The sequence below is a fragment of the Genypterus blacodes genome, unplaced genomic scaffold (assembly GCF_046128005.1).
Source record: "Genypterus blacodes isolate CSIRO-AG114 ecotype Tasmania unplaced genomic scaffold, CSIRO-AGI_Gbla_v1 ptg000093l_1, whole genome shotgun sequence".
Classification (NCBI taxonomy): domain Eukaryota; kingdom Metazoa; phylum Chordata; class Actinopteri; order Ophidiiformes; family Ophidiidae; genus Genypterus; species Genypterus blacodes.
This window is the reverse complement of record NW_027466897.1, coordinates 1,708,621-1,725,847: the sequence shown is the minus strand read 5'-3', so window position 1 is coordinate 1,725,847 and position 17,227 is coordinate 1,708,621. Positions and strand designations below refer to the sequence as shown.

Sequence of the window (17,227 nt, the reverse complement as noted above, 5' to 3'; positions counted from 1 at the left end):
AAATAAAAAACGAATCAATGCCAACCAACGTCATTAATTTTTATTTATTTATTTTTCTTTGGGTTAGGGTTAGGGCTTCATTTTTTACAATCAAAAAAAAAAACCCCGACATGGTTAGAAAACGGTGCAGTATAAGAGTATTAATGACCATTATAATGTTGCCAACCATTCCTGTTCCAAGCCCACCTAGTTTCTCTCCCACTCAGTGTACAAATCTGCATAGTGACAGCTCAAAACGTGTCTGTATCTGAGGGCTATTTTTCTGCTCCTCTCAGCACTGTGAGGAACACCAAGATAGACACTGACTAACTGTTTTAAATATAACAGAAAGCACAGGGCCATAAGTGGGCTCAGTGAACTACACATTGTTTGTGCAGGTCGAAGGAATAGAAAATTGCAGTTTCAAGAACATCAGCCTACCATCTTCATAATTTCTATTTTGGACTATTTTAGACTCCCACGTGGTTTTGACGTGCTGGCAACCGTGGCTCCCATATGTCATATCCACAGCGTTAAGGGAGTGAAGGCCGCCCTGCCTACTCATACATGCCACTGCCAGCTTTATCGTGCAGCACTCAGCGTCTCTGTAGGCACAAATTCATTTTCAGGAAAGGAGGCTGACAGTTTCCACCTCCAGCTCTTCAACGCTGTCGATTTCTTACGCTGCCCTCCAGTCCACGAGGGGCTTTCCAGCTGATCCCAGCAGACAGCGAGCAGCCACTCCCCCGCCCCCACACACACATCTGTACTTGTCACCAATAGAGAACAGCCAGTAGGTAATAACTAGCCTCATGTCAACACCACCACACGTCACAACACACCTTCCTTTCTGATCATTGCAATTTCTCTCTCTCTCTCTCACACACACACACACACACATACACACACAGTTTGAAACAATGAAAACATCGAAGAGCTGCTAAACCTTTGGCCCCAGGGTAATTGAGGTAGATGGGAAATTATTCCATCCATCAAAATTCTTTAATTTCCACCTCAATCCAATTAGGTTTTGATACTTATTAAAAACAATTTTGACGCTTCAATGATTGAATCAATTATGCATGATGGGTTATGAATTCTAATATTTGAGATCATTATATCTTTACTCCCCTTATGTGATGCATTGCAAGTTGCCCCTTAATTGTCTATAATGAAGGTTTCGGCAACAGATTATCACAAGCTATTTATTGTTTGTATAAAAGCATTTTCTCCACCAGGTGTAGCCAAAAACACAATGACAATTTCACAAGGGTCCTCAGCCTGACACTAAAAACATCAGGAAAAGGGAGTTAGCATTTTAATACTGCAACTCAATTCATGCAATTTAATACAATCAGCCGAGGAGTTTGCATACCTCATGTACATAAACCTTTCACCTCTCACATGTTTACCTGCAGGATTAAAATGGTGGCTGAGTGTACGGCTGCAGACCTGAGGAGCAACCAAAGGTCACCAACCTACAAATGCAAATATATCATCTATGTCATCTTTCTCCCAGTCAGACGGCTGAGGTGTCGCCTCATAAGAAGTCCTCTTTGCTCTCTTCATGTCCGTCAATCCAGACTCTGTTAAACTCCTGCTTTTACTTTGCTTCTTCATCTTTTTATTTCTACTACCACTTCGGGCTGTTGAACACCTAAGTCGCTTCTTGAGCTGCTGGATGCGTGTCCTCGTGTGAGCGCATCTCCTCGCTGAAGCAAAACGCCGACGGCTCTTAGGTGCCAGACCACGAGGACATGAAGCCCAGCACACTTCTCTCTTAAAGCGCTGCAACTTCATCTGGACACTAAGAAGGAAGGAAAGTTATTAAATCATACCAGAAGGGATACAAATAGTTTGACCTCATTAACACTCCTGGTATTTTTCTCTCTTACTTGTAACCTGATGCCTCTAAGCATTTCATCTTTTGGCACTTCAAACGCAGGAAGGATAAGCAGCGTTTCTCTTTTTCCAGCTTCTTGGATTCGCACCATTGTTTCATTTTCTGTAGATGCGTTATCATTTCTGTGAACGTAGCAGCTGCTCTCACTTGCTTTCTGAAAACACTCTTCTCCACCTCTTGCTGGTCCTGTGAGGAGAAAACGATATGATACACTTACAATTTATTCTGTATGAGGAATAACAAGCATCGCTCCGAAAATGAGATGAAATCATATACATTACCTCATTTAGAACCTCCACAGTATTGGGCCAAAGTCTCAAATTGGTGTCAGTTGATAGATCTGGATAGAAAAAGACAACGTGAAAGGGTTAAATCATGTAGGTGTGGTAGATTAACATGTAGAGAAGAAATAGCAGTGAAGGCAAAGCTCCCGACAAGATGACTGATCTGAATCCACTCAGGCTGAGAGTCGAAATACTACATCACCAGTTGCAAAACTATTATTTGGAGCATTAATACCTCTTAAAATCTAACGATTGTTCTAGCTTTTGTTCAATTGATTCTGCTTTTGATGATTTTCAAAGAACACAGGAGAAAGATAGAACTCTGCACCTCTCTGCACAGTCACACCCAAGTCTTCTATACGCGTCCTTCTTCTTTTCTGTCCGTCAATTTTAGCAGGAGCTTTCTTCTTCTTCTTCTGCTGCTGCTGCTGCTGCTGCTGCCTTGACTGTTTAGCCAGTAGAGAAGATTCTGAGGGAGCCAGGATCTGAGTCAAATCTGCTGGCAGGGGGAAGTCCTTGAGGAAGGGCATGGGCTGGGCCTGGGCTACTTCTTTAAGGAGCTCCAGGATGTGCAGGTACAGAGAGGCCAGGCTGGTCAGGACACCACGGAAGATCACCCTGAGGGGACAGAGAGTCAGGAGGTGTAACACTGCAGAAACCTGTCAAAGATCACATCCATAACCGTCTCAAACTCACCAGAGGCGACTCAGCATGCTGCTTATCACTAAATTCAAAATGATGAACTCCTCCCATTTCATCTGCTGCCTGGAAAGTCTGAACAAAATGTTGGTTAAGGGCAAACCCACGTCAGAACTTGAGGGGAGTTCTGTCACAGCATCCAGATGTTTATGAGGCAGAACACCTCTAGAAAGGATACTGGAACGCTCTGCTGCAGCGACTCAGTGTGCAGCTCATCAGCTGTGAGGCTCCCAGCACTTTGAGGCAGATCCACTCCAACATGGGCTGACTGGGAACTTCACACTCACCAGCTTTAATGCTCAGCGCTCTAAAAAAAGACATAGGTAGATACACAAAGACACAATATTACATCTACATGCTCAATTACATGCAACAGCTAGATTTCGAGTGTTTTTGTTTTGAGTGTGAACGTAAAGGAACTTTAGTTAGTTTGTTTTCTGAAATTGCTAATCCTACAATTTCATTCACACATTCACTACCTTTGTGCTCGTTTCGGACACACATCTGCCAAGTCCTCTAGAGCTTTAGTCAGCTTCATGTCCTTCAGCCTGTTGACGCACTGCTCGACCTGAGAGAGAGAGAGAGACGAGTTTATTCCTGCTTCTTCAGCTCCCAGTTAAGCCTTAAACACAGATGTTTACCTGTTTTAACCCCTTGAACGTCTTGTTTGCTCTGAAGTTGTTGGTAAGAATATGAAGCAGCTCGTAGAGGACGCGTATCTCCGTTTGCAGAATCTCACTCCGCAGCAGTTTAAGGACGTTGTCATTTTCCAGCAGGACGTTTTTAACGTTGATGTCTGCAGGATCAAAACGTAAAGTAGTTTAGATCACGTTATTAGAGCTGATCTATGCGCTGCAAACACTCAAAACAAACCATAACAACGCTGTGTACTGTGGAGTGACGAGCATGTGGCTGCTAACGGCGCAAAGACGAGAAGAGTTTTAGCGGTTTGTTAATGAGCAAGAACGTTAAGATGGAATTAAACCAACGACTCATACCCGTGTTTTGATTAAAATGTACACGAACAGAAGAAGCGGCGCCTGGAAAAGAGACGTTAACTCTGTTCCACGGCTGTGCTGCCATGCTTTTCCTCTGGATACACGCGGAAGTCAGACAGCCAATAGGAATCGAGTGCCCACTGACGTCATCGTCAGTGTTTAAAGGTACAGCTACGGTGGCAGCTGTGTTTTTAAAGAAAACTGCTTGTCCCAATCATGAAAAAAATAATCATTTATTAGACCGATACAACAAAATAAACAAAACAAAAACAATATTTTGACATTAAATAAACTATGCGCTCAGTTTTTGTATCCAGGTGATGACTCGTGAGTTCACCTCGTCCATCACAGAGTCCTCAGATCGTCCCTTTACCGTGAGGCCATGGCTGCCTCCTGATAGCCAGAAGATGTCAACCTGAGCTTTCATTTCCTTTACCATCCTCTCAAAAAGGACCTGAGGGAGACAAAAAAGTTGAATCACATCTTGTTTTGAACACCTTAAGACACGATAAGAACTTCAGACTTGGTGTTACATCCTCACCCTGTCACACATGTTGTCCTCTGTGCCTGACACGAACAACACAGGCACGCTTTGGGGCAGCCCCCTGAGGTCCTCGCTCCTTTTCAAGTGGGCTCCAGTGTTTCCTTGCGGGTGCAGGGGGAAAGACAGGCAGAGGAGACCCTGCACTGCATCCTCTGCTCCGTCGCTTAGCTGCCTAGCCAGAGCAGCGGCAACACGGCTTCCCATGGACCTGCCTGTGAACACGTCACATACTTACACACAAGTAGTCAAAACAACCAAGTACTAAGCCCGTTACCGCAGTACTTTCATTGCTGCTCACCTCCAATGTATATGTGTGTTATGGTGAATGTCTGCAAGGATTTCAAGTAGTCCTGGCCAAGAAACATAAAGGAAATAATGGATAACAAAGACATATTATTGCAGTTTAAATAGATACTTATGTAGTACACAGTATTCTGAGTCTTATCTATGTATTGCATGGCTTACCCACACAGCACGGTAGGCCTTCAGTCTGTACACCAGGTTCAGACCTTTGCATGTGAAGCGGAGACACAGGAACCCATGGAGGGCCAAAGCCTGTGCCAGAGACACCAGATGCTTGAAGTTCATGTCCCCTCCAGCGCCGTGTGTGAGGATGACCGCTGTGTGGACGTCAGCCAGTGAGGAAGGCACACACAGAGCAGCATCCAGGGACTTTGGCCCAAATGGGACCTTCACTTTCTCCTGGAGTGCATAAGATCAACAAGCACATTCATTAATCCAAATTATACACTATGAAAACTTTACAATGTCCTCTTTACTGTAGCAGCATTAAGTGGGTTGTGTCTATTGTTAATTTATCCTAATCTGTGTTTATGTTGCGTTTTAAGGTTAGACTCATCCCTGATATGTCTTCTTAGCATTTTAACTGTGACTTGTATGTTATGAGGCGTTTGTTTACCCTCGACTTCACATGAAATTTAGTGTTACTTTTCTCTCTATTCAGTATCTTAAACTACACATCTTTTGCGTACTCACACGGGAATTCTGAGTCTTCGTATTGATAATTATAATAAGAAATTCAGTAGGGTTTAAGAATATTTACCTCGTTAAGTTCCTCCATTGGCATGTGTTCTTCTTTGAAATAAAATTGCAACCTGACCGGCAGCGACATCTAGTGTATAGGAGGTACCATTACACCCACATTGACTCATCTTTCTTCATCTACACCTGTCTGGCACACAGGCAATAAAAACTGGATATTACAACGTGTGATTTATTACAACACTTTTGCATTGGGTTTGGTTGAGCAGGTGTAGCTAATAAACTGGTCGTGTGTTCTCAGGAAGTGGGCGTCAGAGGAGCAACCCTGGGTACTGCCTTGTTCAAATATTCGCAAACTTGAGGAAACAGCAGGTCAGAGTCTTGATGTCACTGGAGCTCCACTGTTCATCGTATAAGAATCTGTTCTTGACAACATGATGTTGCAACAATGCCCCCTGTTCCATCCACATTTCCAGTCCATTATGTTTGTGTATGTGTGTGTATTATACTTTATCAGAGTCAAAGTCACCACCACTTTTAACATACAAAGAGAAAAATATACATTTATTTTAAAAATGAGTTAACCAGCAGGTAACAAGCTGCATCAGACAGAATTAATTCACACTTATTTTACAATATGAGATCAGTATCAATGGATTGGTCAGTAATTGGATGTCAGGGACATCATAATTCATCCTTGACCTGAAAAACAAACACAAGATTCTTGTTAGAAATAAACCTATCTGGTCAAAACATGTGTGCCACCTGAACTTTACATTCATCACATTTGTCCTTTTCCATTTGGCATCAGTATCCCATTGAAATTACACAGGGAGGATGCAATGTAAACCTACATCCACCAGAGGGAGCCACATACTACAGCATCCTAAATTCTAACACAATTCAGGCGTGTTTGCTGTTGCTTTCAGTCTTTTGCATTTGCATTTGCTGCATCCAGATGCTGTTGCTGTTTATTGTCCAGTCAAATAATATTAAGATTAAATTAATATACTTGAACTTGTAACATGAACTTTATTTGTATCGCCGAAAAACATACACAACAGCCACTAGTAACTTCATCATCAGTGGGTGTAAGTATACACGTTTACTGTTGCTCTTCTATAAGCTTTGGGATGTTGGGGAGGTCAAATGAGCGGTGTTCCTTACCGTCGTCCTGTGGCAGTGACATTGAAACAGCTCATCAGCTGGCTGCTCTACAAACTCCATGTCCTTATCAATCTGTGGCTCTGTGATCTGGAGTTTGGCATATTCCTGCAAGAACACATGACATAAATACAGTGAGGAATGTGACAGGCAGGGAAACGCATCCTGACAAAGTTGGCTGCGTTCACATTACAGGCCTTAATGTTACATTTTAATTTTGTCTTGACTTGCCACATTCATGTTGGTAACGATCGGTCTGTTTCCCTGTTTACCTAACTGTGTACATTTACTTGGCTGCAAACAGTGAATAATGGTGACAGGTTGCCTGTGTAGTGTTTTAACTCAGCCTGACTTCACGCGTGTCAGTGATATCAAGTACTACTGAAAGTGTGGCAATGTTACCTCAAACAGTTTGTAGTAGTAACAAAGTATGCTGTCGCCCATGAGGTGATTGCGAGCAAACTGCTGACCGGCCAGTGCGATTTTCCTCGCCTGAAAGAGAACAAGAACCGTAGCAGCAAGCAGACAAGGCAAACGTTTCATCACAGTACGGGCAGGCACATAATCAATACAATCATCACCTCTTCATCGTGGTCTCGAGCCCACTGGATCTTTTCCAGCAGGTCTCTCAGGTCAGCTCTGATAGGGATGAAATGCTCCCAGGGTCGGAGCTGCTTGTAGAAGTGCTCATAGTAGACAGAGTCCTGCTTCAACACAACACTGTCGCCTGCCAGGAGGTAGGGCAGCCGGTACGCAGCCACTGTGCCGTCTATGTTGATTTGGTACTTGTACTGGGCGTGGACACAGAATTCAATTTCATTCCATTTTCATTCAGTCATTCAATTTCATAATACAGACAGAGAGCATTGTACCTTAAAGAAATCAAAGAAGGAGACATGTTTGACCAGAGGCCCGTACAGACTCTCGTCATGTTTGAAGAAGAAGAAGTTGGTGAAGGCAGCGTCCAGCATGTTGGGATGAGCCCTGGAGAGCTTGACCATCTCCAGACGCTCCTGCCGACTGTCCCGCCCCCTCCAGAAAGCTGTGGCGTTCTTCTCCGGCCACGGCGGCCCGGTGTTGGCTTGCACCGACATCATGTCCAGGCTCACTCTGTTCATCGGGTGAATAATATCAACATGTAGGATCAGATGTTGGCAGACTGCTTCTCCCTGAGCCTCATCCAGAGAAGTTTGTTTACCTTCCCATGGTCTCGAGCACAGACTCAGTCAGGTCGTAGGTGGGCATGGCGATATCGCTGGTTTCATTCGAGCCACACCAGGAGAAGATGGGATGAAGGTTGTCCTTGGTCTTCCTCTTCTCTAGGGGCCAGTCACCAAGGTTGACAAAAAACTCCATATCAGGGAGCTGAACCTGGAAGGAGCAGGAGATGGAAGATGGGCTTGCTGATAGAAACCTAAAAATAGCTTCAAAGATGACTGACATATTTAAATAAAGCTTACCTTTCTACTGAGTGACAGGAGGATGGCGTCCATAAAGATTCTAAAGCCTACGTGCTCTCCAAAGGTTTTAACGTAGATCTAAGGGAGATAAGCAGTGATTAAGCTTTATTATGAATAGGATGTATACATGGATGGAATTCATTGGATTCCACAGGACTCTGAAAAAGCACGACATGTTACATAATCTGAGAATGAAGGAGTCCAACAGGTGAGGAAGTGCAGGTGGCAAGATTATAATAATATAATGCCTCATTAAATTCATATATAATCCCATAATCTAGCTCTGATCATGATTAAATTAAAGCCTAATTATTTCTATCTTATGTTAACATGACATTTGAAAAATTTGAATGTGAAATATCTATTTATTGTCTTAATCAGAGTACAATCTAAGTTTGAACGTGCAAGAGAAGGTGCTGAGTGAGACTTCAGGCTATTGTTAGGTTCAAAAGTAAGTGAAACGCCACACTGATGTGTTGTAGAGTGAAAACAATGCCTGGTTGTGGAATTAATACATGTTCAGTTTAGGGACTTTCCAGAAGGTTACAAAAGATCAAAACATGTATATTAGATTATGAAAAGTTGCAGCAGGTTCCCAGGTAAGGTTAGGAGTGTGAGAATACAGCCGTACACATATCATTGCACACTTCTACACTGTACTTTAACACCTGGCTGATATATTGGTCTGTGGGTGTGTCGTACAGCTGGAGGCTCTCCGAATTACATTACATTACATTACATTACGATCATTTGGCAGACGCTTTTATCCAAAGCGACTTACTTCATGTTACCACCCTTCGCAGAGGGGGGAGCAATTGAGGGTTCGGTGCCTTGCTCAGGGGCACCTCGGCAGGGGCTCGAACCGGCGACCCTCCGGTTCCCAAGCGGAAGCACTACCCACTGAGCCACTGCCTCCCTAATTGAATTGAATTTACTGACTGAATTTACAATACTACACTGCCGACAAAATACTAAGCAGCTGAATATCAAAAAGCCAAAATAACTAAACACTACTGCGTGGTGTCAGTTGCCGTACCTTGTTTTCCTTGATGGTGTAGTGGCAGAGGCTCTGTCGCTGCCCGAAGCGCTGTGGAATCTCCTGAGCATTGCGTACTGGATCGATTCTGGTGAAGGAAGACAGGTCCCTGTCTATCTGTGGGAAGGACTGGGGACAGTGCATGTGGTCCTTCCACACTGAACCACTGGGCTGGGGACAGTCACAGCCCTCATGGTAGACTGGGCCTGGAGAGGAAGAACACACCACACCATTCACCTGTGGTCTGTGCGAGGACAATCATGTGTGTGTCCTAGAGTCACCCTCTGTGTGTTCAAGTATACAGTATCTCTTCCAACTTTTGATCGTTTTCTACCTTTGAGAATGAACGGTGACTTGGCGACATTCTTGTCGTTGAGCAGAACGTGGACGTGAAGGTCGGTGTAGCTGGCGTACATCCTGTACCGAACCAGAAAAGAACCATCCTGTCGATCCAGGACCTGGATCCAAATTCTGGTGAACTGCTCGGCTGGAGACACCATCTTCACATCAAACGTGTTCTCACCTGGTGATGTCGTCAAACTGGAGAGAATATGGGGAAAATGTTTCGGTAGAATGGCACAGAGGACAGATTATGAGTTAAAAATAGTTCAGATGTAGTTTTAGGCCTTTTATTTGATAACATATCCCTTATTGTGTAATCTGAATGTTTTGAGTTGTCATTTATCTCCTCTGAAAGCATGGAGCTCAATGTTAAGTTGAATACAGAAGCAGTCCATCTCTGACCCAGTTTATTGTTGTCTGTGTGGTGTGGTGTGTTGTTATTGTTGTTGTCTCCACTGTAGACAGTAATGATGTAAGATTTTGTTAGAGTATGAATGGAGCTCAGAACACGATCGGTGTCTAGAGACCAGAAGCATGTGTGAAACTAACACCCGTAGTGCAAATAGACAAGGGCCAGAACTTCAGTGGGCCCATGGGACGTTTTGATGAAATCAGACCGATTGTACGAGTTTCCCTTCAGAGTAAAAGCTTCATGCTCAAATGTTTCATGTTAAGGTTTTATAATTAGACAGCAGAACAAACGCGTATATGTTTGACAGTGTGTTGTATTTTGTCATCATTACTGAAACACACTTGACAGCACCACCACATCGGAAAAAATTCCGATGCTACGTGGAGCCCTTGAAGGCAGCACCGCATCACGTTCATTTCACCGGCGGTTCGGGCTGAAAAGCTCCGTGGCGCGAGGCGAGGCCCACACTTACTTTGTGCCCGAGCCGTCCACGGCCTGGATGAAGAAGAACCGGGCCGGGAGGACGATGTTTGGCTCCAGTCCCGGTCCCCACACTAACGTTTTGGTAGCGCTGGGGACAGAGGCACCCTGAGCCACTGGGACTTGAATCCCGAACAGCTCCAGACAGCCGAGCAGCAACAACCAGCAAAGTAGTCCAAGCGGCATCATTAAATGGCGTCTCATTCTCCCTTATCCGCTGTACCTTTGCAGTCCTGTCCGGGTTTTCTTTCACAGAGTTTCACCGACTAACCCTGACATCACTGCTGTAATAACGCCCAAACCCCCAAACTATTACTAACTAAAGCCCTTTAAGTGACGTTCAAACGTTACTTCTCTCCGCTCCAACGCAAAACCGCTGCGGCGTGATGCTACAGTGTTATTTGTGGTGGACATTAACGCGTTATTGTTTGTTTTAGTGTCCGTTCATTGTCTCTACACCGTTAAAATTCCCAAATATGTGCATACTTCAAAAAGTCTGTGCCGCACGAACAGGAGGCGGGGCTAACACGCTGAGTTTGTCGATCTGATTGGTAGAGTATTTCACTAGCCCTAGATTTGATTGGATGGATTAGCAGCAAATGAGAATCTGATTGGACAAGACGCCGGAAGGGAAATCTCGGTCAATGAATGAGCGCTCGCTAAATTCTAAACTTTTTTCCACGCCTCAACGCCCACTTATTTAATTTCAATAGCAATTAAAATAAAATAAAATACAAAATGTAATTATTTGTGAAACTCAGCTTTATTGCGACCTTTATGTACATTGCTTATTTATTTATATATGCGCATTTTTTTCACCCTGCTTTTCTACTGTAAATGCAATTGTAGTGCTACTCTCATTATTGTGATATTATGAAGAATTGTTGTTGAATTGCCAAGTTAAGTTGAGTCTCTTTGAGTCAGATGGTTTGCTGACTTTAAGCTTCACCTGTCAATGATGAATCAAGTAAATGAGCTTAAAGAGAAGTGAGAGGTTAAACGGCCCACTGATCATCCTCACATGCAGAATAAATCAACAAGCTTGAACTCCGTCATCAATAGTGTGATTGGGAATCAATGAAACAGAGCTCTCAACTGTGTACATCAATAAATGTTTATTTCAGTTTGCCTTTGCATCAACATATTTTCAGCTCTTTTTTGTCAAGGGATGTCTATTACACTAGTATAATATCAAGAAGAACAAAAAGTGGTAGAATCCATTTAAACAAGACAAACTTTGCTGCCATCATTGAGAAAACCAGAGAGATGCTTTGTCATGACATGACAGTGTGAAGTGACTTAAGACAGAGCCAGAATACCAGATACAGTACCAGCAGTAACAGGTACAACATATACAGAGAAAAATACCCTATGAATTTATTTATCTTTTCTGTTTCTCCTTATACTCCCAAGATTGAACTGTACAGTTAATATAAAAACCAAAAACATACTAATAAAACACCCTGTCAGTAGAAGTCGGATTTTTTTAAATTTTGGTTTTTATCTTTTATTTATTTTTTATTGGTTTTCTCTGCCATTGAATGTTAGACCTGCACTGAACACAAATCTCATCAACGGCACAGAGATGGGAGAGAAATGTATTTTTTTTGTTTTATGCCACATTCAAGACACCTCAATCCATCAAAACACAATTCGTACAAATTCCTAAAATCCACAATGTTCTGATTTTGGATTTCGGGATGAGTCCGTTTGGTGATGTATAGCCCTAAAGATCCCTCACCAGCCCGAAAGACAGCAGGCAGAAATGAGTAGCGACGCAGATTCTCTCGTGTCTAACTCTGTGTTTACTATTCTTTATTTCATAATTGTATGTGTTTGCCACAATACAAACTGTAATCTATGTCGTGTCACCATCATCAAGGTACAATGCTTCCATAAGTGTGCATAAAGGTCTGATATGTGAGAGATGAATACCAATAATCCTTGTGTTTGGTTTTAAAATCAAACCAAAACACAGACGAATACACAAGTACAAAATGTCCTCCTCAGTTAATGCCGTTTGCCATGTGGCTACCCACTGACATGTACAACACAATCACAATATGATACACAACCATGTATCATGAAACATTTGTTGTTTTAACGAACACAAGCCTTCCGTTAAGAAGCCACTACCATCAAATATAGGACTGCGACAAGAGGATATCATAGTCATCAAGAACGATATTGAAAGAAATAACATGTATGCCTTCAGTTCAAATAGCTGCGAATGTTTTACACATGTACGTAGTTTCATCTGGTGTACCGTTGACTTCTCGTTTGACGTTTCAGGGGGGGGAAGATCTCAGTATCTGAGTAGACGACGTTACCGATCCTTAAAAGTGTTGTTTATGATTAGAAAATAGGAGATGCATAACTCACAATCACACAGTGGAGAAGTGGAAGGAGGTGGGAGGCGTGTCATTCATGTGATTGCTTTGGCAGAGAAAGAAGAGAAGACACACACACACACACACACACACACACACACATACACATACACATACACACAAACATATGCAAATACACACACACACACACACACACACACACACACACATTCTAATGGCTCACTAACTTTGTACATCCAACAAAGGCAGCTGAAGATTCAAGTGGTGAACGAGCAACAACCAAAAAGAGAACAATACATTTTTTTTATCATTAGTTGACGTTGATAAATGCCCTCTATGTCCAGCCTCCAGGACTCTGTCTCATCTGTGCTGATCAGCAGGTAACATATTATGTCACGTTAGCTCTTTGTTATTGTACAGTAAGGGGATTCACCCATCTTGAAGTTTATGGCACATGAATAGTACATTTATAATAGATAAACACACGCTGTCTGGAATATGCTCTGAACTCTTTCAGCCTTTGCATACTCACACCAATCTGTTCTCTGTTGTCATTTTAGTAGGGGGGTGAAGTATTCTGTGGTGTTTGATGGCTTTGTAAAGAGCAGCAGCCAAAAAAAGGAAGAAAAAGAAAAATGTAAAAATGAAGTCTGTGATTCGTCTGTGCAGAGTTAAGTGTGAATACTTTGTGTTAAGAACTGTTAAGGACAGTTTAGCATTAAGTCTCAGTGGGTATATGTGTAGAGAAAGCCATCTATGTGCATTTCTAATTTAAGTGCTGATGCCAAGTGTGTTAGAAACCAAATTGAATTAACCAAAAGAAGAAGAAAAAGAAAAAGTTTTGGTTTATAGCAATGCAGGTATACATTTCCCTTTTTATATATAGTTTTTGTCAATATGTCAAAAAATATAAAGTCTTTCATAGTTTCTGTTGTTGGCTTATATTATTAAATAAAACTTTATTTTGTATCTCCAGTTAAAGTAGCATGCTGCTTTTAAATATGGCAGTTTGATGTTTTTATAGTCATCCATTTTTGTTTCATGCATTTCTTGTTGGTTTCTTAACTTAAGAGTATCTACACAGTGAGTGCCAGAAAACCCAACTGCCAGGCGCGCACACACACGTGCGCGCACACACGCCAACACACACACAGATGGACTTGTCGGACATTTCCAGTTCCATCTCCTCTGAGGCTACTCTCCTCTCTCGCTGTCCCCCCCGCTACGAGTCTAGACAAGAACAGACGTGTCCCAGTCCTTCAACAATGCGGCAGCGTCACCACACAGAGCCAAGCCCAGAAGCCGTAAAGACAAAGTCACTCTTGAGTCTCTCTTTTAGTGGCTCTCGTCTTTAGCGCGAAGGTCCCCCGTCCTGGCACAAAGCTCCCAGCAGTCCCAGGGCAGCCCCGCCCCTCCGTCCTGCTCTTAGAACTGGTACCACTTCTTGTCCTTGCACTTCAGCATCAGCTGTAATAAGAAAGTGCACTCGGTGGTGAAGAATTAGAACAAGAAGTCATTGCTGCTTCATTCTTTAAACAATCAGACTTGTGTATTATCTTTTACCTCGTGAGCATGTTTGGAGAAGGATTCTGCACTAGTCATCATGAGGGCGGTCCGCTCCTCCAGCTCACCCAGCCTCTGGCCTCTCTCGTCCAGGGCGATGCGTGCCCGGGCCAGGTCACCCACCACTCCGCTGGCTGCCACCTTCATGCCCTCCACCCCCCCCTGGCCAGGGATGTGCTGGGCCAGACTCCGAGAACCTTTCCCAGCTGCCGCCTCGCCAACTGCGCACAAACAAAAAAGTAAAACAGGGTGGGAGATAACAAGGTTACAAATGACCACAGTCAAGGAAAAAGAATGTCTGGGTTGCTATTGTTTTTAGACCTTTGCTCATGGAACAATAAGGTTTTCGATATGGATGAACTATTAATTGTAGCATCTTTTATGGGGGAATTATCACATACTGGAATGAAACCTTTCATATGGTGAAAGAGAGAGAAGAGAAAAAACACGCACAGAGCTCTTCTCTGTCGAAGGTGTGGGAATTCCCTCCAAAGAAGCCCTTTAGAAAGCCTCTGTTCTGGGCCTCTGGTGTTTCTATGGGCGTGAACAGCTCTCCCAGCATGTCCTGAATACATGAAAGAAGAAAAAGAAATACAGAAACATAATCTCAATGACTACTGCTTCTACTGCTTGCCTGCAGGTGGCGCTGTGGCACCATCATGTTGACATGACGTCTGATGTCATTAGTGAGACTGCATTGATAACTCTTAAAAATAAACATGTCTATGAAAATCACGCACGCATACACACACGTGCACACACACGTGCACACACACGTGCACACACACACACACACACAGACACACACTGGCTACAGTATACTAATGCGATTAGCACACTAGGGTTCAAAGCGAGCATGACAAGTGTGACATTTCCCTTCAATGGCTGCTGTCAACGCTAGGCTTCACAATTCACCAGGGCTAGTCTGAACTGAGACCCAACCCCCCCACCAGCCCTATAGCAAGAACTGGATATTCAGTGTATATTAATACACACACAAAAGTTCATATGGAATTAGAGATAAAAGTCAAACTCGTGCTCATTGACAGGCAGTGTACTGGCTGACCTGCAGGTTGTCACACATTTCCTGGCTGTATGTGATTCTCTGGATCTCTGTTGGGGAGCTGAGATATAGGGCCTGCCCACCATTGGTGAAGCAAAAGGTTCTAGCAATGCGCATGTCAGTCATAGGCAGGTAACTGACATCCATCAGCGGTCTCAGACTGGGTAAACTGTGGGCAGAGTGAGACGTTAGACAGACAAGAGGAAACACTGCAGCAGCAACTGTGTTCAGCAAGCAGACTAGACAGCCAGATACATGAAACACACACTGACGTAACACTGTCATTAGCTGGGTATTTGCTACACATGCTGGAGTTCATACCTGAGGGTCATGACATGTCCATTAGCACAGAAGCAGGCCAGGCACACGCTGTTACACACAGATACCACGTCGGCTCGCAGCACAAAGGAGGATTCTGTTATGTTGTGGACAAAGAGGCAAGACTGCGAGGGCATCAGGAACACTTTGGCCTGCCTCTCTGAGCAAACCACGGTCAGATGTCCCTCGCTACAAGTGTCCTGAGAGGAAGATGGGGAAAAGTTAACCAGCTTGCGCCTCCGCGGTCGGTCAGGGTCCTCAGGGGCATGGGGATCCCGCCAGATCTCGCACGGGCTCTGAATGAGAGCTCCCATGCAGTCCAAGAAGCCAAAGGATAAGATGGAGCCCTTCAGCATCTGAACTGCTCCTGAAAATAAGTGGGGAAAGGAAGAGGGACGGTATGAGGACTATGACAATTTATCTCGATGATCTGAGATGAAATATGACACCCAAGTTGCAACAAGTTGTGTGTTTTGCGTGTGTTTTGCATTTTCCATGTAAGCTGCGTATGGTATTTTGACCATCAGGGGACAAAAAGACTGCAAAACAAACCTTTGCCCTTTGGCTTACCGCTGGGGCCAATGGTGACACTTTCCTCCATCCTCTCTTCCTCCTCAGTGGGAATGGACATTGGGATGAGGAGCACCACACCTAAGCTGGTGCCCACCCACAGACAAGGCGTGGGCAGGACGTCAGTTTTGCGGCCGAAGGACTCTCCGAACTGCAGTGTGGTGATGGCCTCCTTGGTGTCCCGGTCGATGCTGGAGACACTGGAACTGCGCGAGCGGCTGAAGGAGTTTTCGCGACTCTCTGCAGCAGCAACCATATAGAGCCACGAGGCACGGGCAGAAACCCGAGCAGAGAGAGAAAGAGAGAGATTGAGAAAGGAAAAGAGAGGAAACAGGCAAGAGAAATGTAGTGTCGGAGAGAATTTGTGACAGCAATAACAGAGGGGTGAGGGGAGGTCACAGAATAAAAGTGTTGGAATGAGGGAAAATGTACTTAGAAAGAAATGTACAACGGTGAAGCGCTGAACAGGAAAGCAGGAAACAGGGATAGACTGATAGGATTTGCCTGTAGATTGTAATGTCAAGCACTGGAATATAGGAGCAATGATGCATTTCTGTGAAGCAAAGCCAAAAGGTACAAAAACACCTTTTCACACACAATCCTGCACACACACACACCTTTCTCTATTTCAGGAAGACATACAACATGTGCCGGTATAATCAGCAGGTACAAAAACATAAAAGACAAATCTACCACTCAAGAGCAATGCAATGGTTGATCAATTTTGACTTGCTGGTTTCTACTCACTTAGTCGGTGAACTGGGGACACACATACTGTACACACACACACACACACACCCCCAGACTGACAACAGCACCAAATGCAGAGACTGAAATTTAGGTCCATCGTGTTAAACTTCAAGCTGTAGCTTCATGCCTGAGAGTATTTTCTTCATTTCTCCATTATTCAGAGTCAGTGTGGTGTACTGCAGCGATACAGCTACACATGCTTTCGAAGCTTAAAAATTGTAGGCTACAAGCAAATCACACATCAAAAGCTGTGCTATTCTGACAGATATTTTAAGGCATCATGAAAACCAAAAACACTATCTGATACGG

General features: G+C 43.7%; 2 protein-coding genes across 5 annotated transcripts in view; both read right to left on the bottom strand.

Annotated features, from left to right (window-relative positions):
- Positions 1 to 318: 318 nt before the first annotated feature.
- On the bottom strand, positions 319 to 10,818 carry LOC143007719 (protein O-glucosyltransferase 2-like). Of its 3 annotated transcripts, XM_076159170.1 has the most exons (20): positions 10,296 to 10,818; positions 9,404 to 9,609; positions 9,070 to 9,275; positions 8,034 to 8,111; positions 7,772 to 7,944; positions 7,446 to 7,683; positions 7,155 to 7,364; positions 6,976 to 7,065; positions 6,577 to 6,681; positions 4,873 to 5,109; positions 4,706 to 4,757; positions 4,405 to 4,619; positions 4,178 to 4,317; positions 3,345 to 3,434; positions 3,044 to 3,172; positions 2,863 to 2,940; positions 2,495 to 2,784; positions 2,164 to 2,222; positions 1,875 to 2,068; positions 319 to 1,786 (listed from the first exon to the last, which is right to left on the bottom strand). In XM_076159170.1, exons 1-20 carry the CDS (start codon positions 10,505 to 10,507, stop codon positions 1,450 to 1,452), a joined length of 3,339 nt encoding a protein of 1,112 aa, XP_076015285.1. In that variant the 5' UTR covers positions 10,508 to 10,818; the 3' UTR covers positions 319 to 1,449. The 3 variants fall into 3 exon arrangements, with proteins under 3 accessions (XP_076015285.1, XP_076015284.1, XP_076015283.1); XM_076159168.1 differs by lacking the exons at positions 319 to 1,786; positions 1,875 to 2,068; positions 2,164 to 2,222; ... (6 more) ...; positions 4,706 to 4,757; positions 4,873 to 5,109 and adding an exon at positions 5,957 to 6,111; XM_076159169.1 differs by lacking the exons at positions 319 to 1,786; positions 1,875 to 2,068; positions 2,164 to 2,222; ... (11 more) ...; positions 9,404 to 9,609; positions 10,296 to 10,818 and adding an exon at positions 5,471 to 5,531 and having other exon boundaries at positions 4,078 to 4,317.
- A 3,100-nt stretch (positions 10,819 to 13,918) lies between these two features.
- Positions 13,919 to 17,227, bottom strand: part of stxbp5l (syntaxin binding protein 5L) — a 94,532-nt gene continuing 91,223 nt past the window's right edge. For both annotated transcript variants that reach the window (XM_076159165.1, XM_076159167.1), the window contains 6 exons: positions 16,169 to 16,408; positions 15,602 to 15,965; positions 15,284 to 15,449; positions 14,671 to 14,782; positions 14,218 to 14,438; positions 13,919 to 14,121 (listed from right to left, as the gene is read on the bottom strand). In XM_076159165.1, coding sequence (XP_076015280.1) covers positions 14,080 to 14,121; positions 14,218 to 14,438; positions 14,671 to 14,782; positions 15,284 to 15,449; positions 15,602 to 15,965; positions 16,169 to 16,408 — 1,145 coding nt within the window. In that variant the 3' untranslated portion in view covers positions 13,919 to 14,079. The remainder of the gene's footprint in view (positions 14,122 to 14,217; positions 14,439 to 14,670; positions 14,783 to 15,283; positions 15,450 to 15,601; positions 15,966 to 16,168; positions 16,409 to 17,227) is intronic.

Coding starts and splice junctions, on each gene's coding strand:
- LOC143007719 (XM_076159170.1), bottom strand. CDS start 10,507: ATGAGACGCCATTTAATGATGCCGCTTGGACTACTTTGCTGGTTGTTG. Junction 4,318..4,404: donor AGGACAACATGTGTGACAGG/GTGAGGATGTAA, acceptor TGTCTCCCTCAG/GTCCTTTTTGAGAGGATGGT. Junction 2,223..2,494: donor GGGTGTGACTGTGCAGAGAG/GTGCAGAGTTCT, acceptor TTTTCTATCCAG/ATCTATCAACTGACACCAAT.